General features: G+C 51.5%; 7 protein-coding genes across 7 annotated transcripts; 4 read left to right on the top strand and 3 right to left on the bottom strand.

Annotated features, from left to right (window-relative positions):
- Positions 1 to 43: 43 nt before the first annotated feature.
- On the bottom strand, positions 44 to 3,141 carry VE01_01952 (uncharacterized protein). The gene is made up of 4 exons (XM_059463400.1): positions 2,975 to 3,141; positions 2,368 to 2,919; positions 1,174 to 2,312; positions 44 to 1,122 (listed from the first exon to the last, which is right to left on the bottom strand). The coding sequence occupies exons 2-4, from the start codon at positions 2,729 to 2,731 to the stop codon at positions 319 to 321; spliced, it is 2,307 nt and encodes a 768-aa protein (XP_059320006.1). The 5' UTR covers positions 2,732 to 2,919; positions 2,975 to 3,141; the 3' UTR covers positions 44 to 318.
- A 224-nt stretch (positions 3,142 to 3,365) lies between these two features.
- Positions 3,366 to 6,162, top strand: VE01_01951 (uncharacterized protein; the record flags this gene model as incomplete). The annotated part of the gene is made up of 3 exons (XM_018271466.2): positions 3,366 to 3,702; positions 3,799 to 4,075; positions 4,130 to 6,162. The coding sequence occupies exons 1-3, from the start codon at positions 3,556 to 3,558 to the stop codon at positions 6,160 to 6,162; spliced, it is 2,457 nt and encodes an 818-aa protein (XP_018133837.1). The 5' UTR covers positions 3,366 to 3,555.
- Positions 6,163 to 6,313: 151 nt separating this feature from the next.
- TOM22 (mitochondrial import receptor protein) lies at positions 6,314 to 7,507 on the bottom strand. Its single transcript, XM_018271465.2, has 3 exons — positions 7,133 to 7,507; positions 6,766 to 7,061; positions 6,314 to 6,690 (listed from the first exon to the last, which is right to left on the bottom strand). The coding sequence occupies exons 1-3, from the start codon at positions 7,218 to 7,220 to the stop codon at positions 6,610 to 6,612; spliced, it is 465 nt and encodes a 154-aa protein (XP_018133836.1). The 5' UTR covers positions 7,221 to 7,507; the 3' UTR covers positions 6,314 to 6,609.
- Positions 7,508 to 8,154: 647 nt separating this feature from the next.
- VE01_01949 (uncharacterized protein) lies at positions 8,155 to 13,137 on the top strand. The gene is made up of 4 exons (XM_018271464.2): positions 8,155 to 8,636; positions 8,707 to 8,894; positions 8,962 to 12,585; positions 12,643 to 13,137. Exons 1-4 carry the CDS (start codon positions 8,563 to 8,565, stop codon positions 12,684 to 12,686), a joined length of 3,930 nt encoding a protein of 1,309 aa, XP_018133725.1. The 5' UTR covers positions 8,155 to 8,562; the 3' UTR covers positions 12,687 to 13,137.
- A 485-nt stretch (positions 13,138 to 13,622) lies between these two features.
- UFD4 (Ubiquitin fusion degradation protein 4) lies at positions 13,623 to 20,446 on the top strand. Its single transcript, XM_018271463.2, has 6 exons — positions 13,623 to 14,004; positions 14,238 to 14,522; positions 14,583 to 14,668; positions 14,725 to 19,545; positions 19,600 to 19,749; positions 19,805 to 20,446. Exons 1-6 carry the CDS (start codon positions 13,880 to 13,882, stop codon positions 19,999 to 20,001), a joined length of 5,664 nt encoding a protein of 1,887 aa, XP_018133726.2. The 5' UTR covers positions 13,623 to 13,879; the 3' UTR covers positions 20,002 to 20,446.
- A 411-nt stretch (positions 20,447 to 20,857) lies between these two features.
- Positions 20,858 to 23,106, top strand: VE01_01947 (uncharacterized protein). The gene is made up of 2 exons (XM_018271462.2): positions 20,858 to 21,172; positions 21,242 to 23,106. The coding sequence occupies exons 1-2, from the start codon at positions 21,074 to 21,076 to the stop codon at positions 22,859 to 22,861; spliced, it is 1,719 nt and encodes a 572-aa protein (XP_018133721.2). The 5' UTR covers positions 20,858 to 21,073; the 3' UTR covers positions 22,862 to 23,106.
- Positions 23,107 to 23,126: 20 nt separating this feature from the next.
- Positions 23,127 to 24,800, bottom strand: VE01_01946 (uncharacterized protein). Its single transcript, XM_018271461.2, has 3 exons — positions 24,304 to 24,800; positions 24,208 to 24,242; positions 23,127 to 24,158 (listed from the first exon to the last, which is right to left on the bottom strand). The coding sequence occupies exons 1-3, from the start codon at positions 24,662 to 24,664 to the stop codon at positions 23,184 to 23,186; spliced, it is 1,371 nt and encodes a 456-aa protein (XP_018133722.1). The 5' UTR covers positions 24,665 to 24,800; the 3' UTR covers positions 23,127 to 23,183.
- Positions 24,801 to 24,921: the final 121 nt, after the last annotated feature.

Genomic DNA, 24,921 nt, shown 5'->3' with positions numbered 1-24,921 from the left:
ACAATTACAACAGGACGTAATGAGTTCGCTGGAAATGATTTCTATTTGAATTATTAATAAAACTGTCGTTCGCATGAGAGGTATCATCCCCAAACTCCAAGACAGCCCCTTTGGCTGGGATGATAAAAACAAAACGCTATGCATAATCAGTCCCTAACGATGCAGTATAGAAATAATAGTACGACTCCCTTGCTCCCCTAAAAAGATGCCATAATAGAAACCATTCGCTGTGCCGCTAAACAAACGCCGAGTATGCAAAATACCAAAAATCATCGCCATAATAATCTGACACCACGCCAATCATCATAGTACTTTCAATCAAGCTCGGCTTGTGTTGTCTCCCGGCTGGGAACCCTCGGACTGAGACCCTCCAGCCTGCTCAATATCTCCGCCTCCAATCTGGGCTTCCTGCATAGCGTCAACCAGCTCCCGCCTATACATGAAGCCCTGGCTTATATTCATACTGCTGCTCCGTAATAGCGGACCCGGCGACCTCGGATTCGGTATATAGACCCGGCCGTTGCGGCTAGTATTCCGGCGTATTTTGCTTTCGCTCCCAGTGTCACTCTCGCTTACTTCCTCCTCCTCCTCATCCTCGTCCTCGTCGTCATCCTCGCCTTGACCCTCGTCGTACGTGGTTGCCATCCTTGAAAAATAGTCTGCGAGTCCGTCGTGGCTGGGCGTGCCGACGACATTGTCGTAGTTAGGTGGTGGGGAAGTGATCGACGGCGGAGGCTGGTCGGCATCGAATGGTGGGGGGGCGTAACTAGGGAATCTCATCATCTGTATGGGCCGTATGCGAGGAGTTGTATTGTCCCCAGGCCAGGATGGTGGAACAGAGAGATTTGAACCGCCAACGTTACTAAATCCCGTCAAAAGGTCGTTGCCAGAGGCTGCCGCCAATGAAGAAATGTTAATAGTGTGTGCATTAGGGCAGCCACACTCGGCGGTCTGGCTGGGAGCCTCGGGGTTGGTGTCGTCGCAATATATCGGGAGAGTGATACGATCAAGTGTTGCTAAGCACGACAAAAGAGCAATGTTGACAGCAAACCCTTTCGTAAATTCCACCTTCTTTGGAACTCCTGAGTCATCGTGTTGAAATCTTGCTAAGCGTAGATAAAACTGTGCCAAGTTAGTAAAAGTCTACAAGCAAAACCCCACGAATTGACTTGCCTTGACGAAGTGCTCGACATGGCTAGATTTAAAACTTGAGCTTGGATGGAGTATTTTTGACGTGTCTTTGCGCATTTGTTCGCAAGTGGGGAGTTGAAGATCAACCTCCATAACAGTCTGGCTAATAAAATGATCAAGTCCGAGGTCGAGATCTCCGAGAAGATTGTCACCAGCCTCTGGCAATGGCTCAGGAGCAACCCCGGTGGCGAGAGACACCTGATTTCGCAATGACTCTGCCTGAGCTCTTGCCTGCGCCCTTTGTTCGGGACTAAGTTCTCCGCCCTCTAAAAATCTGACATTGACCCCTTTGTATTCTTCTCGGGTTGGCTGCCCCGCCTGCTTCTCAAATACCCTGACTTCCCTTTTTGCACCTTCCTTACGGTGCAATCCGTCACGGCAATAATATTTGGTCTCTTCAACGATAGAAATCCAGACTCCACGTACCTCAACCTTCTCCAGGGGTGTAAACCTGAAGACAACTGGCATTTTGCCTCCAATCGGAAATGCACGTCCTTGTATTAATGTGTTACAGCGAACCTCGTCGTAGCTCTGGGTAAAATCAATTGGCTCTAATAACTGGTCTTCAGCGTTGATTTGCGGAGCCCTCACTACAAGGACTTCTTGTTTGCCATGCAGGTTTGTCTTGAAGGTCCCGTGCCGCTCAACAAGAGATTCCAATCTCCAATGTACACTGCCCATAGGCAGATTCATGGTTTCTGGGCATCTATGATCAAGTGTAATCTCAAATGAATATTCGTATACTCCTGGGGGGAATATCTTATATCCCATTTGCGGCGCAGATCCCATTCGCCACGTGGGCGCCCTGGATGATTGCTCATTTCCGAAGCTGTTAGAACGAACCGAGCTACAGGGTAGGCGCTTCTGTAGGGTCTTCTGTTCGCGAGCTGTTAACACTGGTCTTGCTTTTTTCTTAGATCCGTTCATGACTTCGGTCAGAGCTTCAGATAGCGCTGGATCTATTCTGAGTGAAGTTGTCGTTGGCCCACGATCTTCAATAGCATAACTGCACTGCGCCCCGTATCCACCGTCTTCATTGGGGAGTAAAGCATTGAAAAACGGCAGGACCTGGTATTCGAGTCTCGTTTCGTCGTGGTGCTCCACATAATTCGGGGGGAATGCTATGGTTGGTATCAGTACAGCTCGTCATTCAAACATATTAGAAGGCAGACTTACACTCGGGCCACTCTGTTCGCTGTTGCCCAAAAAAGTTCACGGTCACCGCCTTAATTTTCGTAGGTTTTTCGACCTTCAGTATAAGTTTTCCGCGAATAATTGCAGGAGGAAATTGAAGGGCGGCAATGTCGCGGTTCGCAGGTTTGAGTCCATAGACATAGATATGCGGTTCAGCAAGCTGTATCCGACATGATATGCCATTAGCAGCGGCCAAAGGCTTGTCAGCACCTGCTGGCCAGCTCTGTACTCTCGTAATTGGTTTCTTATGAGATGGCGATTTTTCTTCCCCTGCTATAGCGCGCATCCTATTTCCGCGAGTAGGCGCACCTGGGATCGAAAAGCTTCTCGGAGGAGGCGGAGCCATGATGCACTCCTCTTCTCATTACAAGTGGCAGTCCTTTAATATGAGATGTAACTCTCTCAGGATCCGACCCTCAACGTACGCAGTCTAGGTTCTGAAGAGTTTGCAAATCGAAAATAGTGGATGTTGACGACGACTTGGTTACGACGACAGGCGAAGTGGAAAGTAGACTGGGCGCGACGATGATGTCACTATCACAAAAAGTTAGTTATCAATCGCGACTGCCGGGGGGTAATTGGCACGTGCCACAGTGATTAGCACATGAAGTCTAAAAGAAGGGACCTCTAGTTAAAGCTGGTAGAGCGCCTTCCTTTTAACTTTAGTTCTTAGTGACTAGCTAATAGAAAAGGAAGGGCAAATACTTTATACAATTATAGTTACTGTTGTAAACAATATCATCCGCATTAGCCGTCATGAACTGTCAGCCAGACAGCAGGCAGTTCATGACGGCTAATGCGGATGACTGACAGTTCATGATGGCTAATGCGGATGATATCACCGCCAGGGTACCATGGGAAAAGAGGGACCACCTGGTCCCTCTTTTCCCATGCAGGAACAAACTGGTACTCGAGGCACGTGACAGCGCGAAATGATTACTCGACTACACAAACCACAGACGCGACAAACCATTCAGCTCCCACGAATTTAGCATTCCAAACATTCTACCCACCACCATATAGCAGTCGGTCACTGCTTATAATTACTCCGACGTCTCTATCCTGCCTACATAAATCTAGGATACTTCTTCTCACTCCACCTCGAATTCTCGCAGTCGCAGTCGCAGTCGCAGTCGCAGTCGCAGCCGCTCTCATCTTTCATGCCTGGCTATGGAAGTGAACAATGGCTCGAGGGGTCCCTCCCTGCCCTCGCCGGCTGCTTCCATAACCTCACTGCCACAACCCGCTGCATTTGACCCCGCCGTACCCCTACGCGGCGTAGTCTTATGCTGTACATCAATCCCGCCTGATACCAGAGTAAGCACCCGACTCCCAATAATGCGCAGGTTGGCTTGCATTTTATGTATTCCGACGCGTACTTCGAGTACTCCTGCTAACTCCGTTGCCCGATAGACCGCATTGGCCAAACAGGCCGAGCAGATGGGAGCGCAACATAAGTATGACTTAACTTCCGAAGTTACACACCTCATCGTCGGAGAATACGACACCCCAAAATACCGATACGTCGCGAAGGAGCGCCCAGATGTCAAAATCTTGACGGTGGGCTGGATTGAAGCCATCCGCCTGCTGTGGATGTCCGACAAGCACATTGATCTAGAGTCCCTCGAAGCCGAACATACCCTGCCAACTTTAGCATCTCTAATTGTCTGTATGACTGGATTTGAAGACTGTAAGTGTATACTGTCATACCTCTGTTGAGAGCTAAACTAAGTCACGAATGCAGCTGCCGAGAGGACGAATATCATAAACCTTATATGCTCAAATGGGGGAGAATACCATGGAGATCTTACTAGATCCATCACTCATCTGATAGCTAGCCGACCAGAGGGAAAGAAATATAAATTTGCCAAGGACTGGAAGATCCGACTCGTCTCGGCGGAATGGCTTTACGATAGCATACAGCGAGGGATGATACTAGATGAGAATCTATACCACCCCGAAACCCCAGCAGAAGAAAGAGGGAAAGGGGCCTGGGTACGTCGAAATGCGGCCTCGCCGCTTGGAAAACGGTTGAGGGAAAACGAAGCTGTCGAAGATGGCACCCGAAAGTTGCGGAGGACCTTGAGCAGAAAGCTTACAAGCCAGAATGAAGTTGTTTGGGGCGATATTGTCGGTGGTGGCAACACATTATTAAACAAGAATGCGAACTCCGAGCAACCACCAATAGGAATACCTGGAGATGGCCAAACCTCCCAACGGACCTCATCTGACGAATTAATTTTGACCGCTGGAATGGCCCAGACAAGTGCGCCGATCATCGTGAAACGTGCCGCGTTTAGCCAATGCCGTTTCTGTATTCATGGTTTCGAGCCGAGAAAGGCGAAAACATTATCGCGACACCTTCTGTCACACGATGGGGATGTCCGGGGAATCGATGATTGGCCTGTTGCTGCACCTCCGTTTAAGAACTATATGGTTGTACCGCATGACTTTGCGGTAACAGGACTGCCGCCAACCCCCGAAGGAACTCCTGTTGTCACCGAATGGTGGGTAGAGCGGTGCCTTGAAGCAAACGAGTGCCTCGAGCATTCAGCTAGCTACTTCGACCTCCCCTTCTCGTCTACTTCCATTGATGGCTTCAAAAATTTGGTTATTTCGACGACTGGCTTCACTGGATTCCATCTACTTCATCTTTCGAAGGCCGCCGCTATCCTGGGCGCTACATATGACGAATACTTCTCGGAGAAAACCTCCGTATTAATATGTAATGCTACTCAACAAATTAGGGTAGAGAAGTTGCAACGGGCCAAAGAATGGAGAATCCCAGTCGTTTCAATAGACTGGCTGCTAGAGTCTATCAGAACATGCTCAAAACAGCCATATAAACCGTATCTCCTTCGGTCCAAGGCAAACAGGAGCGGTATATTGGAGAGAAGATCAGCCTCTGAAGTGATGGTGAGGAAAGAGATAGAACACGATGAGTTTGAGTCTCATCAAGATTTGCCTTTTTCGAAGAGTATGACATCGGAAGGAATCACCCGTCCTGCGACGGTAATATCACGAGATACGACCGCATTCGATAACGATGACGACGATGATGAACCCACAGAAGCTGTAGGAGGGTTCCTTATCCCAAAGAAAGCGACAGAAAAAGCAACAAAACAAGCAACAGAGCAACCAACCGAACCAACACCCCCAACTCAACCACCCCTCGACCACCACAACACCGACTCACCACCCGAACCCCTCACCGAAATCTCCTCCAACTCACCCCGCAAATCCCCAGTCTCCCAACCCAAGCCCTCCGCCACAACATCTAGCACAGACAGCCAAGAAATCAGCAGCGCAATCACCTCTCTCCTCGCAAAATCCAAGAACCCGCCCAACAGCGGCCCCTCCGCCTCTGGCGGCACCGAATCCGCAGCGCAGCACCGAACAGCACGTAAGCCCTCGCGCATCCTCGGACGCGCGCCTAGTAATATCTCCGTCGTGTCGCGGGCGAGTTCTGTGGATAGCACGGCGAGTGGGGGACAGGCTGTGCATTGGCCGGCGGGAAAGCGGAGTAAAGTTGATAGTCTGGGGAGTCTGGCGGGGGGTTTGGTGGAGGAGGAGGGGGAGAAGGAGGAAGAGCAGCCGCCGATGACGCAGCAGTTGCTGTATGAGGATGAGGAGGGGGAGAGGCATAAGGCGCAGATGATTGCGAGGATGGAGGGGAAGAAGCCGGAGAAGATTGAGAAGGCGAGGGCGGTGACGGTGGGGAGTTTGGAGGGGGGGAGGGGGAGGAGTTTGAGGACTAGGGAGAGGGGGGTAAGGTGATCGCGAGCGTGAGCGGACTGGCTGTGTTTTGTGGCTTGGATGTATTGTATATGGAAGTGCTCTGTATATAATTAGGAGTGTTGGGGGTGTTGGTCCCCCAGTTGGCGTGATGGCTCATATTTACACTCCGTGAGTAAATCAAACATATCAATAACAATAAATTTTACAACATCGCCACCAGTAATACATAGACAGAACAGCTTCATTCAACTAGACATACTGTAGTCCCTCCTCACCCCACTTGCCATGGTGCTATCAGACAACCAATAGACCTTGTATCCCCTTCCATTCAGCTCTTGATACACATATAATAATTTTACAAGTTCAACGACATATACAACAACGCGCCATGCGTGTCAAAAACCCAACCGTGTTTTCCATGCCCGTTTCCAGTTCCATCTATTCCTGTTCCTACACCGACATTAAGGCGTACTCTGCTACCCTACTTTACAATGCTGGGCGCGCTGCAGCGGGAGCCCCTAATTGGGCGCTAAGTTGCTCGGCGGTTGTGCCTGGAGCTGCGAGGAGCTATTATAGTGTTAGTATGCCGTTTACATTCATCATCTCTACTTCAAACCGACTCGGGGGGGATGGGATGCTTACCTCAGACCCAGCCTCCCTCGCACGCATCTCATTCTCCATATCCGCAATCTGCTGCTCCTCCGCGAACGCAAGCGCCCACGGCACACCGAGCAGCAGCGCGCTCGTGCTGAGCACGAACAGCGCCTTCCCGCCGAATCCGAGGGTGGAGGTCACGTAGCCGGAGGTGGTGTTGAAGATGGACGAGATGGCGGTGCGGGTTGTGGGGGGGATGATGTCGCGCAGCGCTAGGAGACGCTCGGAGAGGGACTCGTCGAGCGTGGGGAGGGCTTCGTCTTCGTCGGAGGAGATCTCGGAGTCTAGGGGGATGGGGTTAGGGGGAGGGTTTATATTGAGGGGAAGGAGGGGGGAGGCGGATGGGGGTATGTACCAGTGTCGGTGTAGTAATCTTCCTCGTCGTCTGGGCCGACCTGCTTTGTCTCGAAGGACTCGTCCTCGACTTCCACGAGTTCAACCATTGTGGCGGGTGTTTAGTTTGTGTGGGGGGTGAGTGATGAGGCCGGAAGTGATGGCAGATGCGAGGATTTAGAGGTCGAGGGTTGCGGGGCCGGGTTGATGGATGTGGTTGTTTCGAGGTTTGCGGGTGCTGTTGGATGAGGTTCGAGTAGGTGCAATAATTTTTGGACCGGGTTGCGTCTTTGGGAGGTGTGGTGTGACGTAGGTCATGTGATTTATAGGAGTTTCCTCGTACTGTTAACTACAAACCCAGGAACAAAAGTAAGGGGGGAGAAAGGAATGGATTATGTCAGCAGCTGATCTTGGACTATCCGGGGGGGGCATCTTCACTTATCGTTCTTCCTTCCTTTCCCCATGGGCCCCTTCCCTACAGATACAGCAATTGATCGGGCTTGGTGACACGCGAGGATGGGGTTTTGTTATTCTTTTCTCTGACACATATATAATCTTAAAACAATACATACAGTGACCGTGGACTCGGAACTGAGCTTCTCCCGTTGTCCTTTATGCCTTTACAAGCAGATCCCTCTTGTGGCATATATAATATCTATCACACAACCGGCGCTTCAATATGCACGGCTACGGGTAGCTCTACTCACACTCAGCACTCTGGTTTGTGGCATGTTACATACAAATCTGATGCTTGACGGGAAAAGACGGTGCCCATCAATTAAAATGAACCTGAAACGCCCAAACGTGCCCGTCCGTGTGTCTCGCATCGAGGATTAATACAGGCATGGGGCGCGTGTGGAGTTTACCACCATCCACTCAACCACACCCCCCTGCCCCCTCCTGTTCCCCCCTTACCCCCCCCCCATCTACCCTGCTTCCCTGCTAATTGGAGTGGATTCGAGCTTCTTTCTATGGTAGGTGCTCTGTGCGTCCTCTCCCTCTCCTCTTCTCTCCTTGGCTGTCCAAACGATCAGTACGGCCACACCAAAATATCCCTCTCCAACCGCAATCTATCCGTGCTTGTCCTTCTGTGCTTCGTGCGCCCAATACTAACCTCTACCGTTTCTCTTCCCCAATCCTTGCGCCAATCCGACCACTATACTCTCTTTTGCGAAACCTGCTTTATTATTATAATCCTTCTTATTTTTGTTTTATTCGTTCCGTTACCTTCGCCCTTGCTTCATTGAGTCGAATTCCGCAAAATTCATTATTTCTCGTTGCATGTTCCGTGAGCGCTTCTACGGCCTGTGCCAATGCACGCCTGCCAGCCCGTACCCCTGAAAACCGACAGCCACCACACATATCTTCCTTGCCTGCCACGATTGCTCCAAACGGCATCTCGCTGAAACCTGCTGTTGTAAACACCGATTTGGATTCCGTGGGAGCAGGGAGATGTCGTTAAATGGCCTGGATGACCTGAAAGTCAAAGAGGCCCACGATGCCGCCATCGCGGAGCCCGGAGGATGGTGAGTTTCCCTGAGATGTTGAGGGGTCCAATCTTGAAGGGACAGCACCCTGACCAAAGCGCATTTGCAGGTTCCTCCTTAAATATGTGACGCGAGACGAGATCGATGTGCTGGGACGCGGTAACAATGGGATACTGGAGATCCGGAATGCTATCGCGAGCTACGAGGAGCCGTCGCCGTTGTTTGGGTTTCTCAAATATAGGCGGAGGAATGTTCTGATCAAATACGTCCCCGAGGGCTGCTCGAGACTGATCCAAGGTGCGTACGCTTCTGGGAGTTGAAAAGCTGAATTAGGATCTTGGTGACTGACGGATCCGACATCTAGCCCGAGTCACTGTACACTTCAACGCCATTACCGACAGATTCTCCCCATACGATACCTCTTTTTCGATTGATACCGCGAAAGGCCTGAAGGATAGTGCTTTGTCTGCTGCTTGCTCTTTGCATACCGCGTCTGGCTCCACCTCTTCATCGACCAGTTCTTTGAGGAGGCGGAGGTTGATGGAAATTGCGGAGGATGAGGAAGAGGATCGCCGACAATCAACTGTTATGGAAGAGCGAGCTTCTACCATAAGAGCATCATCTATTGATGGAGACAGTGACCCGACTGAAGACGAACCACCCAGCACAGAACAACCCGAACTCCTCACGTCTATGACCTATAAGCCCCAGGACTCAGAAACAACTCCCGAACAAGACTCCGAGTCGCTCGACCTCACACCTAGCATAAGCCACGACCCCAGCGTACAATCTTCCGTAGACCACCCTTCCGAATCCCCAAGACAATCCCTCGATGAAGGTCGCTCGTCTATGCAAGACGACCCATCGAACTACAGTAACTATAGTTCTTATCCAGCACCTGGGAGACCAAAGATAAAACTTGGGCCCCGCCCTTCGCTAGACACCGCTGGACGACCACAGACATCCTCCTCCGCAAACTACAGGCCAGTGTCTACCTTACCTGCTAATGTTAAGCTATTTTCCAGAAGCTCTAAGAGGCCAAAGGAACGGCCACAGTCGCAACACCCGGGCGTGAACCCCACTATGATGATTTCACCCCCACAACTTGGCGATCCAACGACCAACCCCGACGATCAGGCCGTTCGACCATATACGAGTGGAGGGCGACCAACAACTAGCTCTGGTGCTTCGTTTACAAGCACAATGTCTACAAATACTGTTACCTCGAAGTTGCCCACAATGACTCCAGAAAAGGCCCGGCTTATGAAGGCTATGGAGCTGCGGAAGAAAAAGAAGAATGCTCTGTTACAGGAGCACTTGGTGCCGCCGCTACCATCGAATACAGCTGCCGAGGCGGAAAAAATGGTCGAGCCTGCTCCTGCAGTTGAACCTGCCGGTGCTGCCGAGCCTGTTTCTGTTGCTGAGCCTATTCCTACTGTTGAGGCTTCCCCTTCTGCCGAGGCTGCACCTGCTGTCGCTGAGGAGCTTAGGGAGGAGGAAACTACACCGACTTTACCAAATGATACCAAGGAGGAATCAGAAAATCCATTATCAGCATCTACCACCAGCGCCACTGAATCTGATGCGACGGCTAATGGCTCTGATCCTGCGACACCACTTACGGTTTCGGAGCCAGCAGAGTCGACTAGAGCCTCGTCGATATCGGATTCGACCGATGAGACAATCCAAGCCTCTACTGTGAATAAAGAGGCTGCTGCCTTGGAAGATGTGAGCCAAAATGATGATACCACTTCGGACAATGGTCACGAGTCAAATCACGTTGAACAGAGTCTACCACAGCCACCGACAGAGATTGACAACACTGTTGCTGTGCCTGAAAAGGAAATCATTGCTGAGGCTCAGGAGACACCAGCCGTCATTCCAGAGACCCCCAAGGCCCAAGAACAGGAGGTGCCAACAGTAGTTGTCCCAGATGTACCTGAAGAAGCACTCGTGGTCGAGGAAGACCCTGTGAAGTCTGACTTACCAACTGAGCAAACAGCAACCACTACCGTCGTTGATTCTCACCCTGAACCAGCAGCCAAGGAATTGGCACCAGAGATCCAGGTATCGGAGGAAGACAAGCCGCCATCTGCATTTATTACAGACTTCGCGACTGAAATTTCGGCCATACCAGTGCAGGTGGAACAGAATGAGGAGACTGAAGGCAAGATTGTGGTTTCAGAGGATCTTGGAGATGAATCTCTGCCGGAGGTGAAAGCTCCTATGAAAATACCTAGGTCGAAGTTTTCATCACAAAGTCCTGAGGATTCCGCTGCAACAGAGTCAAATAATGGCACAAATGCAGCTAAATCCAATGGCAATGAAAGAGTCCCACGGAGCGAATCGCCCAAAAGGCGGCGAGCTTTGATGGAGCCAATTCGCACGGATTTGCAAAAGAGCCGGCCTAACTCGGAAGTTGACTTCCTAAACAACGAAGCTTTCATGGATGAGCTGCAGTCAGCCACTGTCCAGGAGGCGAAGCCAATATCAGTTGCCAAGTCGCCAATGACTCCAGCCTTTCCACGAGATGCGAAGAAGGGCCCGAGTGTGTCTGATCGATTCTCCCGTGCCTTCTCGAACCCGTCGAAGAAGGATAACCAACACCTGACACCACAACTGGAACCCACCCGATCGGTATCAGCAGGGTCAGCGTATCTCAACCGGATTAGCCAGCAGTCATCGTCATCGCCGGTCATTAAGAAGGTGAACGTTGGATCTGGAATCTCGCAAAGAATCAAGGCTTTGGAGAAGCTGTCTAGCACAACCGGAACCCCTGTGGCTCCGCAAGGCACTGGACCCACTGTCGGCACAACTCCAACATTCTTTGCTGTGCGGAAATCGCAAAGTGCTGGAGGCTCTAAGTCGCCATCAATTGCGGAGAGAGCAAACTCCTTGACCAGGCAGTCGCCTTCACCGTCAATGTCCCGTGATTCTTCGCCTGAACAATTTAAGAATCGCGACCGTTCATACTCCATTAAGAACAGGACGGATGCATTCAACTCTTCCCCAACAAACACACACACCACGCGAGCTCGCCCTGAGTCTATCTCAGTAACAGCACGCATCATCCGCGATCCAAACCAGCCATACTCCGCAAAATCAGATATGCCATCGGATTACACCACCCTTTCCTTAAAACAGTCCCCTCTTGTGATTGATCACCAAAAATTCAAGCCAGCTCCAGTCCAGCTTCCAATGAAGGAGTCGATAGAGAACAAAGAGCTACCTTTGACGCCAGCTAAGAAGGAGCGAAGGTCTTCCATCACAGTCGTCAAAGAGCTTATTAGCGAGACCCGAAACTCATTTGCTGAGCGCCGCAAGTCTATGACTATCGAGCCGGGAATTATTTCCAGCGCGATGTCTATGCGCTCCCCGTCGAGGCCGTCTTCTATCCACCAAGGCTCGTCGGGACGGCCGCTCTCGATCAGCAGTCGCCGATCGAGCCGCGAATTTGGCAATGTTATGTCCCCTACTTCGAGTATACTGTCACCCTCGACGAGCGAAGATAACAGCGAGAAAAAGGCCAGCCGCACAAGCCGAATGCTGCACCGCATGTCATCCTCGTTCTCGTCTAGCCGCAAGACGATCTCCCACGCCATGTCTCCCACCGTTAGGGAAGAGTCCGAGCCGCCTGCGACGGGTGTTTCCATGAGCCCTTCAAACTACTCCAGCATGTCTGGTCCCGCCACCACTATGGTGGAGATGGGCGATGTCAATGTGCAGTTCCCGGATAACCTGCTCTGGAAGAGGCGTGCTATGCGCCTCGATTCCCAAGGTTTCCTGATCCTGACTCAATCCCAGGCGGGTAAGTCAACAGACAAGGCGGCGGGAGTGAAGAAGTACCACCTCAGTGATTTCCGCACACCGGCTATCCCTGATATGGAGGCTGAGGAGCTCCCCAACAGTGTTATACTCGATTTCGTAGATGGGAGTGGCTTGCAATTTGCGTGTGAGGATCGGGGAGGGCAGGTTTGGGTTTTACAAAGTAAGTGGTATCCATATGTTGGCGGCTACATGCATTCGTACTAACGCATTGTTACAGAATTGCTCGAAGCACACAGCACCTGGGCTGCCTACGGGCAGTGATAACCCGGCCAGGCATTTCACATCAACATTCACACACCACCATCTTTCGCCCCAGCTTTCACATCTACTTTCACCTCCAACTTTTACACACAAGCTTTCGCACCAGCTTATTACCCAACTTTAACTCCAGCTTCCACTCCCAACTTTCGCTCTAACTTTTCATCCCAACTTTCACCACCCCCCCCCCCCAAACTTTACACCAACATTTTCATATTCAGGCGCGATTTTATTAGCGGCAGCGCCTTTGTCGTCCATTTGAGTTATACCCACCGAGAGGGGAGGTGAGACATGGCGAGACATTCCCGCAGGAGGCGGGATATTTCGGGTTTGCATAATTCCAAAAGGTGGACTGGACTGTACAGTATGTACAGTAGAGTATTAGGATATGAGATACCACGTTCGTAGTAGAACACCTTCGATTCTGATGCAATGTTAAAGGATTTTTGTTGTGACATGAGCTGTTTCTACTCTGAGGTTGACAATGTGATTGTGTGATGTGTAATGGGGAGCTTATGTGCCCCTGTGTCTGTGCCTGTACATATGTGCCTCTTGCCACTTTGTATTTCTGTTAATATCTGTATAATTATCTACTTGATGCTGAAATAGGAGACAGGAGCTGTTCTGTGGGTGTTATAATGTGATTGTGTGAAGTATAATGGGGAGCCTTCCGTGCCCCTTTGTCTGTGCCCCTGTTTAATATATCCTTCTTGCCACTTCATATGTCTGTTCATATATGCATAATTGTGTTCTTAAAGCTTAAATAGAAGACATGAGCTCATTATCACGAGCTCGATCTACCTGCACACTGTGAGACAAGGGTAAGCCTCTGAACCCCCAGTCATCAGTGTAACGCTAGTTAGCGGCAAGCGGCAAGCGCAAGCGCCAATAGTGACTTGGCCCACTACTGTGACGGAACCAGAGAGTGCGGTGCGGTGGCCATCTGGGACACGGACGTGGCTGATGTGCACCACTTTTGTCATAACCGCACTTACATTAACTCGCCTCAAACGAACCTCTCGGCATCTACCCAAACATCCTCCCCTCACCCAACAAATTCACACCACCTGCTTCATTATTCAGGGCCTGCATCCTTTGTTCTCCCACCTTATTGCATGTTCTCTCTATTGTAAATCTCTACCATCACTTAACCCATTATACGATCTTTCTTGTTATCCCGCCTAATGGCGTAATCGATGGCACAGGAACGCACGCATTCGCAGCGCACGAGATCGGTTGCTCCTTCGGTTTTTGACGAGAACGAACCGACTTCTGACGCTTTCCATTCTGGGACCCCTTCCTCTCTCAATTCTACCCTCAGGTACATACTCGCGCCATCTTTATCTTCCCTCGCCACTTCTTCTTTTGTTCTCCCAAGCCACACTCCGCGGCAGTCTCTCTCTCTCTCTCTCTGTCTCTCCACAAGCCATACACCACAACTCCAGATCACACTTGGCTCACCCTCAACCTCCAACGGGCTGCCATCTGCAGTAGCCGTGGGAAGTTGGGAACAGAGTCGGGTATAATATAGAACAAGTCACTCATGTCTGCCAGAAACACTCGTGCGTCCGCCCGGCAAGCAGCTACTGCCTCCGATCTAGCCCCGCCTAGTGCTGCCACGCCATCCCAACCTCCTCCCACAACCCGCCCATCGAGGAAACGCAAGGCTGCTGAACGTGAGGCCAGCCCACTTCCCGAGCCCGAACCTGCGAAACCTGCAAAGTCGAAACGACGCCAGAAACGACAGAGGACGACGGAACAGGAGACTACGGCTGCACCAGCGGCGCCACCTACGAGGCAGAGGAAGGGAAAATCTACAGCTGTCATGTCGAGTCCGGGGTTAGTGACACTGGTGGTGGTTGCGCTGGCGTATGTGTGATATGCTGACAATGGTTGTAGAGCCTCTGCTGGCCCAGCGAATGAAGGAGGAAGCGCGGCTAGCTCAGCAACTCGCAAGTCTAATAGGAACAAGAAGAGCAACCCAGGTTTGTGACACAGATCGAGGAATTGTCTACTACAGTACTAATGTAATATTTATTAGATTTGGCAGCTGCAGCTGCGGCAACACCAACCGCACCACGAAAGTCGAAGAAGCAACACAAAAATGCCGAAGCCGAGACGGACCCCAACGAGGGCAATGATGTAGAGCCTGCCGATGAGGATGACGACGACGAAGATGACAGTGATGATAATGACAATGACGATCTGCCGCGCGGATTCAATGAAGAAGACGAAGATGATGATCCGTTTGGAGGGTTTGGCGGCCCAGGAGGCCCACCACATGGCCTCTCGAACACATTAAGGGCCCTCAGCGGCATGATGTCTGGTGTGTCGTCAAGGCTGCGCGAGATTCTGAGCAACCTAAAGCAGAAGGAAGATCCTTCCATGCAACTTATCGCACTTCAAGAGCTGTCGGAGATCCTGCTGGTTTCTACGGAAGATAACCTGTCTGGGCACTTCTCTCCTGACGCATTTGTCAAGGAGCTTGTGACCTTGATGCAGCCCTCGGATTTCGGAGAGGAAAATCCGGAGATGATGCTTCTTGCATGTCGATGCATTGCCAATCTTATGGAGGCTCTGCCAGCGAGCACAGCGAACGTCGTATATGGCGGTGCGGTGCCGATTCTTTGTCAGAAACTCCTCGAAATCCATTATATCGACTTAGCAGAGCAGGCTTTGAGCACTCTGGAGAAGATCTCGGTCGAGTATCCGGCTTCCATTGTTCGTGAAGGTGGACTTACGGCCTGCCTGACCTACCTCGACTTTTTTGCCACGAGCACGCAAAGGACTGCTGTTACTACTGCTGCAAACTGTTGCCGAAATATCCCAGAGGATTCGTTCCCGGTTATTCGCGATGTTATGCCTATCTTGCTCAACGTTCTTAGCAGCAATGATCAGAAGGTTGTGGAGCAGGGCTCCCTGTGTGTATCTCGAGTCGTGGAGAGTTTCAGATATCAACCGGCCAAGCTCGAGGAGCTTGTGAGCAGCGATCTCCTGAAAGCTATTCTGCGCCTTCTCCTGCCAGGAACCACCAACTTGATTGGTCCAAGCATCCACACTCAGTTCCTTAGGGTTCTGGCCTTCACAGCGAAAGCAAGCCCCACTCTCTCCGCGGAACTCTTCAAGATGAATGTGGTTGAGACGCTATATCAGATTTTGACGGGTGTATCACCACCAAATGGCGTTCACGACGTCGCCTCTAAGCTAGACAGCGTTGTCATTATGCAGGCTCTGATCCACAGACCCCGAGAGCAGGTTATTGAGACATTGAATGTCATCTGCGAGCTCCTTCCTGGCGTGCCGCAAGACTTGCCTTCGTTTATGGATGATGCATTCGAAATTGCGATTGCCTCTGAGCCATCGGGCACATCGTCGCGGAAGAAGTCGCTGAACGAGAAGCGAATTGAACTTCTCGAAGGCTGCAAGGAGGAACTGAAGCGCTTTGCTGTCATCCTGTTCCCCACGCTTACAGATGCGTTCTCGAGCACAGTTAACCTCAGTGTTCGCCAGAAGGTTCTCACGGCACAGTTGAAGATGTTGTCTACACTGGATAGAGATATTATTATGGAGGCCCTTCGAACTTTGCCATACGCATCGTTCTTGGCTGCTATATTGTCTCAGCAGGATCACCCAACTTTGGTGAACTCGGCTCTTCAAGCCGCGGAGTTGCTCCTTACCCGTCTGGATGATGTGTATCGCTACCAGTTCTACCGCGAGGGCGTCATCACTGAGATTACCAAACTTGCTCAGTCTGCAGAGCCTGTAGAGGGAGAGGATAAGAAGCCCGAGTCAGGTGAAACTACTGAGAATGCCGAGGCGGAAGCTACAAGTGCAGTCGCGGACAATGCTCCGGCTGAACCAGCGGTCGCAAATGATAGAGATGAGGACGATAACTCCTCAGATGGCGACAATGATGTTGACATGGATGACCCTCAAGATGATAGATCGGCGAGCAATGGAAGCTCTAGGACATCCAGCGTGTCATTGGACGGCCAGCGCCCTTCATTGCCCGAGGGGGTGACGACAATGCAGCAGCTTATTGCGCAGCGAGCCAAGAAGTTCCTCGAGGTCCACGAGAACGAGAAGAACAGCAAGATTATGAAGAAGAAGGCGATGAAGATTCTTTCGAACTTGCAGGATTTGGCAGTCAAGATCGAGGATTTCTACCTCCGCCAGCAGTTTGGGAATGGCGTTGAGCTGTTTGACCAACTGGCTGCGTACTTCGATGGTGATGTGCTGGAGAGTGTTACGAGCGCGGAGCTGTTGAACTCTGAAGTCGTTCGTGTGCTTTTGGAAGTCTTCAATAACCCTGATGAGGAACTTGCCAATGACGCTAGATCGGCGTTCCTTGAGGTGTTTATGGGCCGAACTGTTAACAGAAAGCCGAAGACGGCGACTGCGGACTCTCCAGCCACACCGTTCAGTGTTCTCATTCACAAGCTGCAAGATTTGCTTAGCCGTACTGAGCATTTCGAGGTCGTCACTGTTCACCAGAATACGTTTGATGGCAATAGGAGCAGTGCCGCATCTATGCTTGCGAAGCAAATTCGCTTGAAGCTCGTTGCGGATGATGACTCCGATATCCCTCGTGCATACCGCAACATTATGGTGTCTATCCATGCAATTGCAACTTTCAAGGCCCTTGACGACTACTTGCGCCCTCGCATCAGTATCTCTGAGCGCTCAAGGAGCTCCAGACATCGTGATGGACTGAGCGGTGCGCTTGCAGCTCTTGCCGCAGCGGGCATGGCCAATCCTTACGGACCTCCTAGCGCGGCCTCGAGACTGGCAGAGCGTCAATTTGCTGCTGCCATGGCTGGACACGCTGCCCCTCCTCCACCTCCCGCTGCTTCTAGAAGCTCGCGTAGGCACAAGTCGAAGACTGCGCCAACTGCAACTCCAGCATCGGCCGCGGAATCAGCAACTGGAACCCCGCAAGAAAAGTCTGCCCGCCGCTCTAGTCGCCGCCGACAGTCTCAGACGGATCAACCTCCTCCTCCGCCACCTCCCCCTCAGCAAGATGATGATAGCTTGCAGGGTGCCCTTGAGTGTGCTGATGAGAGAATGCTCTCGGAAGACGATGAGATAGATGATAGCGCTGCCCTTGATGCAATTGTTGGCGAGCTCAATGAAGAGATGGAGGAGGACAATGGTGAGGATCCTGGAGCTGTTAACCTCGAGGTTGCAGTGGGTGGAAAGATTACAGCCAGAAAGGAGGATGGAACCAAGGTAGCCACGCCTGCACAAGCACCGTCCGCCTCAGCAGCCGCACACGGCCCATCTTCCGCGCAGCCAGCTACATCCGCACCACCTGCCGCTGCCACTCCAACCCAATCAAACAGACCGATGTCTTATGCTGCGGCAATCCAAGCCACCCCTCAGGATTGGCACATTGAGTTTAGCCTCGACGACAAGCCTATCTCTAATGAGATTACAATCTACAGAGCTGTCCACAGCACTACCGGGCATATTGATGAGCAGACAAGCCGCAACGTTTGGTCGGGCGTCCACGCGATCAAGTTCAAGCGTGTTGCAGGACCACCCCCAGCTGAACCAAGTTCCTTCATACAGGCAAACGAGGCTGCTGAGACAACCGCGTCTGGAATTCCAGCTTCATTAGACAAGCACCCAGCCACTTCCTCGATTCTGAGGCTTTTGAACATCCTTCATGCTCTTAACGCCAACATCGATGACGTTTTGGCCGAGAACAAGGACACGCTGAAGCTCAATGTCGAGCCCCTGTCTCAATTCGTCAACACGAAGCTCACCGCGAAGCTCAATCGCCAGCTTGAAGAGCCGCTTATTGTAGCGAGCAATTGTCTGCCTAGCTGGAGCGAAGATCTGGCTCATTTGTACCCGTTCCTCTTCCCATTCGAGACGAGACATCTGTTCCTCCAATCGACGTCGTTTGGGTACGCCCGATCCATGACGCGCTGGCAAAATGCCCAGTCTGCGGATGAATCCCGCCGCGATCGCCATAGAGACGAGCGGCCATTCCTTGGGCGATTGCAGCGCCAGAAGGTTCGCATTTCGCGTTCCAAGATTCTCGAGTCTGCCTTGAAGGTTATGGAGCTCTACGGTGCCTCCCAGAGCATGCTGGAGGTCGAATATTTCGACGAGGTAGGAACGGGACTTGGACCTACGCTGGAGTTTTATTCGACGGTGTCTAAGGAGTTCTCCAAGAAGAAGCTCAAGTTGTGGCGTGAAACCGAGGGCAACGATAGTGACGAGTATGCCTTTGGTCTACGCGGTCTCTTCCCAGCGCCCATGTCTGAGGAGCAGGCACAGCATGAGAATGGCAAGAAGATCCTGCACCTGTTTAAGATGCTTGGCAAGTTTGTGGCTAGGTCCATGATTGATTCTCGTATTATTGATGTTTCATTCAATCCTACCTTTTTCAGAATTGGAGATGAGTCTACAACCGTAACGCCTAGTCTTGGAGCTGTCAAGACCGTCGATGCGCAGTTGGCGGCTTCGCTCAAGTTGATCAAGAAGTTTGTGCATGCGAAGAAGGCTGTTGATGAGAATGGTAGCCTTACTGCGGCTGAGAAGGTCGCTGCTGCTGAGAATATTCTGGTCGCTGGTGTGCGCATTGACGAGCTTGGACTGGACTTTACGATGCCTGGGTACTCGACTATCGAACTCATTCACAATGGATCACACACAGCAGTCACTATCGACAATGTAGACCTGTATCTCGAGAAGGTCATTGATATGACTCTCGGAAGTGGCGTACAGAGACAGGTCGACGCGTTCCGCACTGGATTCACGCAGGTGTTCCCGTACTCGGCATTGAGCGCATTTACCCCGAACGAGCTGGTTATGCTGTTTGGTCGTGTAGATGAGGATTGGTCTTTGGAGAGTATGTTTTGCCCCTATGCATATTATTATTGTTCTGTACTAATTACGATTGCAGCATTGATGGATTCGATCAAGGCCGACCACGGTTTCAATATGGACAGCAAGAGTGTAAAGAACCTCCTCCAGACTATGAGCGAGTTGAGCGATACACAGCGTCGTGATTTCTTGCAATTCACTACGGGTAGCCCGAAGCTTCCTATTGGAGGTATGTATCTTCCTACATGAAGTGTATCCCTTTTCATTACTGACAGAAAGCACAGGCTTTAAAAACCTCACGCCGCTGTTCACTGTTGTCTGCAAGCCAAGCGAACCACCTTACACCTCGGATGACTACCTCCCTAGCGTTATGACGTGCGTCAACTATCTCAAGCTGCCTGATTATACCGATCTGGAAGTCATGAAGCGTCGCATGGACACTGCTATCAAGGAGGGACAGGGTGCTTTCCATCTGTCTTAAACGAACAAAAGTAGTGCCGAATTTTGGGCCCTCTCCGAGTTTGAGGGGTCCACTTAATTTTACCAGCTTTCTATGATGCGCCCCTTTTCTAAGCGGACATCCCACCAAAAAAAGAGAATGTGCATAAATCGTTTGAGGTGTGGCTACGTCTTTTTATCTTCGTTACTTCCTTTTTTTTATGACGTTTTTTTCGGAAATGAATGGGAAATATGTATTTATCGAGCTCTTTTTGCAACCCTTTCCCCCGGATATGATAGGCATGAGATATGACGTTCCCGTTTTTTCAGGAGGAGGGGACGCCAAGAAAGATAGCATCAAAGGAAGTTTTAGGCGTTGGGGATGGATCGATGGATGGGGGGAGGGGAGGATGAGGAGTTGATGTACTGATTTGATGGATGCTGGTTTGTTGGGATGGGTTAGCTTAGATAGATAGGGGAATTGATCGGTTTTTGATGTGATACTGGTTTGTCGCATGGTGGGGATGTTTGGTGCTGTGTATGAGGGGGGATGTGTTTGGTGAATCATCCCCCTTTGTTGTGTAGCTCTTATTACCCCTGGATTCAAACATCCCGTTGTCTACCTCATCTTTACACAACCATGAATCCGTCTCAGCCGCCTCCTTTAATGGCTAGTCGGATTTTGGCTCATTCTGTAACCACTCATTTTGCCGGACAAAGGATGTAGGATTTTCTAAATCGAGAGATCCATTCTCTCGACGGCTCTGACGGGATGTTTCGCCGCAGATAAAGGTCTCGGTACTCACACATGTCTATATGAGTAATAAATCAGTAGTATTCACTCACTGGTGTTGTCTGGACAGAGTAGGTTAGCGTATTCCCCCCTCCAGCTAGCAAGGGTCCTTTTTAGCGTTTGGTCATTAAAATGTCATAATGCGGGCGCATCTAACCCAAACCCCCACCAATGACTCTGTCCCAGAATAAACAATAACATGAACATGGACGGCAGCCTTATTTACGAAGACCGCACATACGCATACGAATCTCCGCTTTCTCTTCCTTTCGACTAGATATGCGAGTTTAATATTCTGATTATTCATAATCTTGTTGTATCTATGGCGCCCGAGAGGTACAAAAGCTGGGCGCAAATGGGGGAGGAGGAGCGCAAAAATTGGGAGCAGATGGGGGAGGAGGGGCGCATTGCCGAGCTTAAGGTATGTCTAGATCGCTTTGTAGGGGAGTGGAAAAAGCGTATAATTTGTGCTAACAGTTTATCCGCACAGCCGCACTATTGCCCACCATTGGATGAATCGATGTTCCTGGCCATCCTGTCAGATTACGATTACGATCTTTCGTTGCCGATAAACTTAGAGAATGCGTGCAAGAGCCTTGACATGCTGGCGGAGGATGCTGAAGTTGAGGAGTCCATGGGGTTCGATCCGAGTGGGAGTAGTGGTGCGGTAGTGGGAGATGGGGCGGATGCTGTGGCGCAGGATAACAGTGAGGGGCATAGCACGTTTGCTTGGAGTAGCACGACGGATGATACGTCGCTGAGCCAGGGCTTTGCGACACTTGGTCTCGAGGGGGAGGATTTGAGGGATGCGGGTCGACAGAATTCGCAAGATAGAGCCGCGGGGGGCGAGGCTAATAGCTATGATGCCCAGTTCAAGGGGATGGACCTTGCTGCGAAGGAGGCTGTGCTCGTGGAGACTTTCCCAGGCCTGAAGCCGTATGATATCAAGCATACGCTCAAGATGTGCAAGAGCGATACCGAGAAAGCCATGGAAGAGCTGCTGAACCAAGTTTACCTTGAAGAAAACCTTGGTCGGCGACAGGGGGTCGATGGGTTCTACGAGGAGAGCGATATCCCACCCGTGAAGAAGAAGGGTCGGAATCGGAAAAAGAGACAGGAACCATCAACGCAAAATTATGTCTCGACGACTTCTGACACGCGTCCGGAGGTTGCTGAGAGCAAGTGGGAGAGCGCCAGACGCGATGTCGAGACCATTTCAAACCTTACCGGCATGCCAACCAAGCAGGTTGGGTCACTATATCACAAGCACGGCACTCTTGTCCCGCCAGTACTCAATGCCATCATCGACGCCCACCAAGAACTCGGACTCGACGATAATGACAGTTCTATGCATCTCAAAGCCTTGGAGCTGAATCACGACTACCCCGCCATCCCAATAACGAGGCTCCTAGCCATCGTCCAAATATGCACCTCCGCTCACTCATCACCCCGCGACCTCGTCAGGGCTCTCACATCCCGACCATACAGCAGCGGTACACAATCCCCCATGAGTCCCATCCAACTAGAATTCCGCCTTCCACCCCCCGACCTCTCCGGCCCCTCAGAGAGCAAGCTGAAGCCAAACTCCCACAACGCAGTCTACGCCAATGGGCAAAGCTCGCAACAGACCTCTGCTTACGCCACAGATGGCAGGGACTACAAGGCCCTCAGCAACGGAGCCTACAACCAAGCCGCCGCCGCCTACAAAAGAGGCAAGTCTGACCCCCTGATGGGCGGCGCCGCGGCGTACTACTCCTCTGTCGGCCGTGACTACGGCGCGAAGGCTAAGAGCGCCACGTCTGCTACTGCGAACGCGACAGCCGCGAGGCAGTCGACTGCGTCACAGCTGGATCTTCACGGGATTGGCGTCGCGGACGCGGTGAGGATCGCGAGGGAGAAGGTGACATCGTGGTGGGTGGGATTGGGGGATCGAGTGAATGGTCATGGGGGGTATAAGATTATTACGGGGAAGGGGACGCATAGTGAGGGGGGAGTGGCGAGGGTTGGGCCGGCGGTTAGTAGGATGTTGATTCGGGAGGGGTGGAGGGTTGAGGTGGGGAGTGGGTCGATGGTTGTTACGGGGGTGGTGAAGGTGGGGAAGGGGATGTGATTTGATTTATTTTTACTGTCTTGTCTTTGAAGCAGGGCGTTGGGTTAGGGTGTTTGGATAGCTTGGGTATAGCGAGCGAGAGCCATATCTTGGAGCTGGTGCATCGATGTCTTGAGTAGGGAATATCTACGTGGATACAGCGTTGCATTTTTTATATCGATGTTAGATTTACCTATGCGGATATAGCGTTGATTTTGTAGAGCAGTGTTAGATTTCACTAGCAGCCGAATGTCAGTATATACGCGACTATAATCCTCGTCCAAAATTGTGTAGTAATGTTTATTCGGTCAAGCAACTTATAATATATACCCCATCTCTACTCCTATAACGAGTCCTTCCCCTTGTCATACTCGGACAAATCATACTCATCCGGATACCTCTCCAAAATATCCTTCAACTCCGCCCTCTGCGCCTTCAGCTCCGGCGTCAACTCCTCATAGATATCCTCAAACATACTCAAAATCTCCGGCTTCTTCTCCTTCTCCGCCGCCGAAAACGCCTTCAGCAGCTCCTTTTTGATCGACAACCGCGCCTCCGTCTCCTTCGTATCGTCCCACAGCCCCTCGTTCTCGAGGTACTTCCGGAACCGCGTGATTGGGTTATCACGGCGCTTCCAGTCCTCGACTTCCACGCGTGCGCGGTAGGCGAAGGAGTCATCGGATGTGCTGTGGTGGGACACGCGGTAGGACATCGCTTCGATGAAGACTGGCTTCGCCTCGCCGCCGTCGGATGTGCCGAGGCAGAGATCCTTGGCCCTCTTGGTGGCTTCTCGCACAGCGAGGATATCGTTTCCATCGACACGGATACTGTTGATACCGTAACCCGCAGCACGGCTGACGATTCCATCGCCACGGTACTGATCCGCCGTCGGCGTGGAAATCGCATACCCGTTATTGCGGCAGATGAAGAGCACAGGACATCCGCGTGTAGCCGCAATATTAAACGCAGCATGGAAATCACCCTCTGACGCCGCGCCCTCGCCAAAGAGGCAGACAGCGATGCGTGGAGTGGACTTAGGGCTGCTCAAGTGCTGCATCTTCAAGGCGTATGCGGCGCCAGCAGCATGGGGCAGTTGGGTGGCTAGGGGGGAGGAGATGGTGTGCACGTTCAGGGCGGTGCTGCCGTAGTGGACGGGCATGTTGCGGCCGCGGCCGGGGTCTTTGATGTTGGCGAAGAGCTGGGACATGGCGTCCGTGAAGGTGAAGCCGCGTTGCATCAGGAAGCCGACTTCGCGGTATTGGGCGAAGGCTACGTCTTCGACGGATAGGGCGGAGGAGGAGCCCACTGCGATTCCTTCCTGTGATCGGGTTAGACTTGTAGATGGCAGAGTTGTGTGGGAATCTTACCTCTCCGCTGGACACCATGTAGAATGAAATACGACCTGGACATGGAGTTAGCTGTCATGGAACTTAAGCTGACCCATGGATGAGCAGTCTACACACCTTGCCGTTGAGCATCAAGACAAATAAGATCCATTATGCTCACTCCCAACATATCCGTATACAGTTTTACCGCCTCTTCATCACTGAAGTCTCGTTTGTAGGTCTTGTCGACAATGACGCCCTCGCTGTCCATGACCCTGTAGCACGATATAACGTCATTATCCTTCGGGTTATGGAAATTCAAGTCGGTGGTAAATTTGGCCTCCAGTGCACCAGGGAATCGCAGTCGATCATCCTTGTGCTCGCCCGATCGTTGAGGGGCTCTCGAGAAGCATCGTCGTGGGGCAACCCGGCAGACTGACGATAATGATAATGAGCGGCCAGCACGCGCCAAACAGGCTCTTGGGATACGGGAATTCATGGTTGTAAGATGAGGATTATTGCATGGTGTCTGCCACCGAGAAACATTTATTTCCTCTCGTAGATTTCCCCTCAAAGCCAGAGCGGATCCCTCAACGTCGATGTTCACTTGTTCGCCGGCAGACCGTGGGGAAGCGTGGACACCGACCTAAGCCGCCTCTATCCGACTCGCTCTGGTGCGGCCTGTCCATTTTGTTTTGGGGTAACTCAATGGACGGATTACGTAAGGATTGCTCCCGCGTTGCGGTCCATGCACAG

Source organism: Pseudogymnoascus verrucosus, assembly GCF_001662655.1.
Source record: "Pseudogymnoascus verrucosus strain UAMH 10579 unplaced genomic scaffold scaffold_5, whole genome shotgun sequence".
NCBI lineage: Eukaryota > Fungi > Ascomycota > Leotiomycetes > Thelebolales > Thelebolaceae > Pseudogymnoascus > Pseudogymnoascus verrucosus.
The sequence above is the reverse complement of the archived record's forward strand: the minus strand, read 5'-3'. Positions and strand labels throughout refer to the sequence as shown.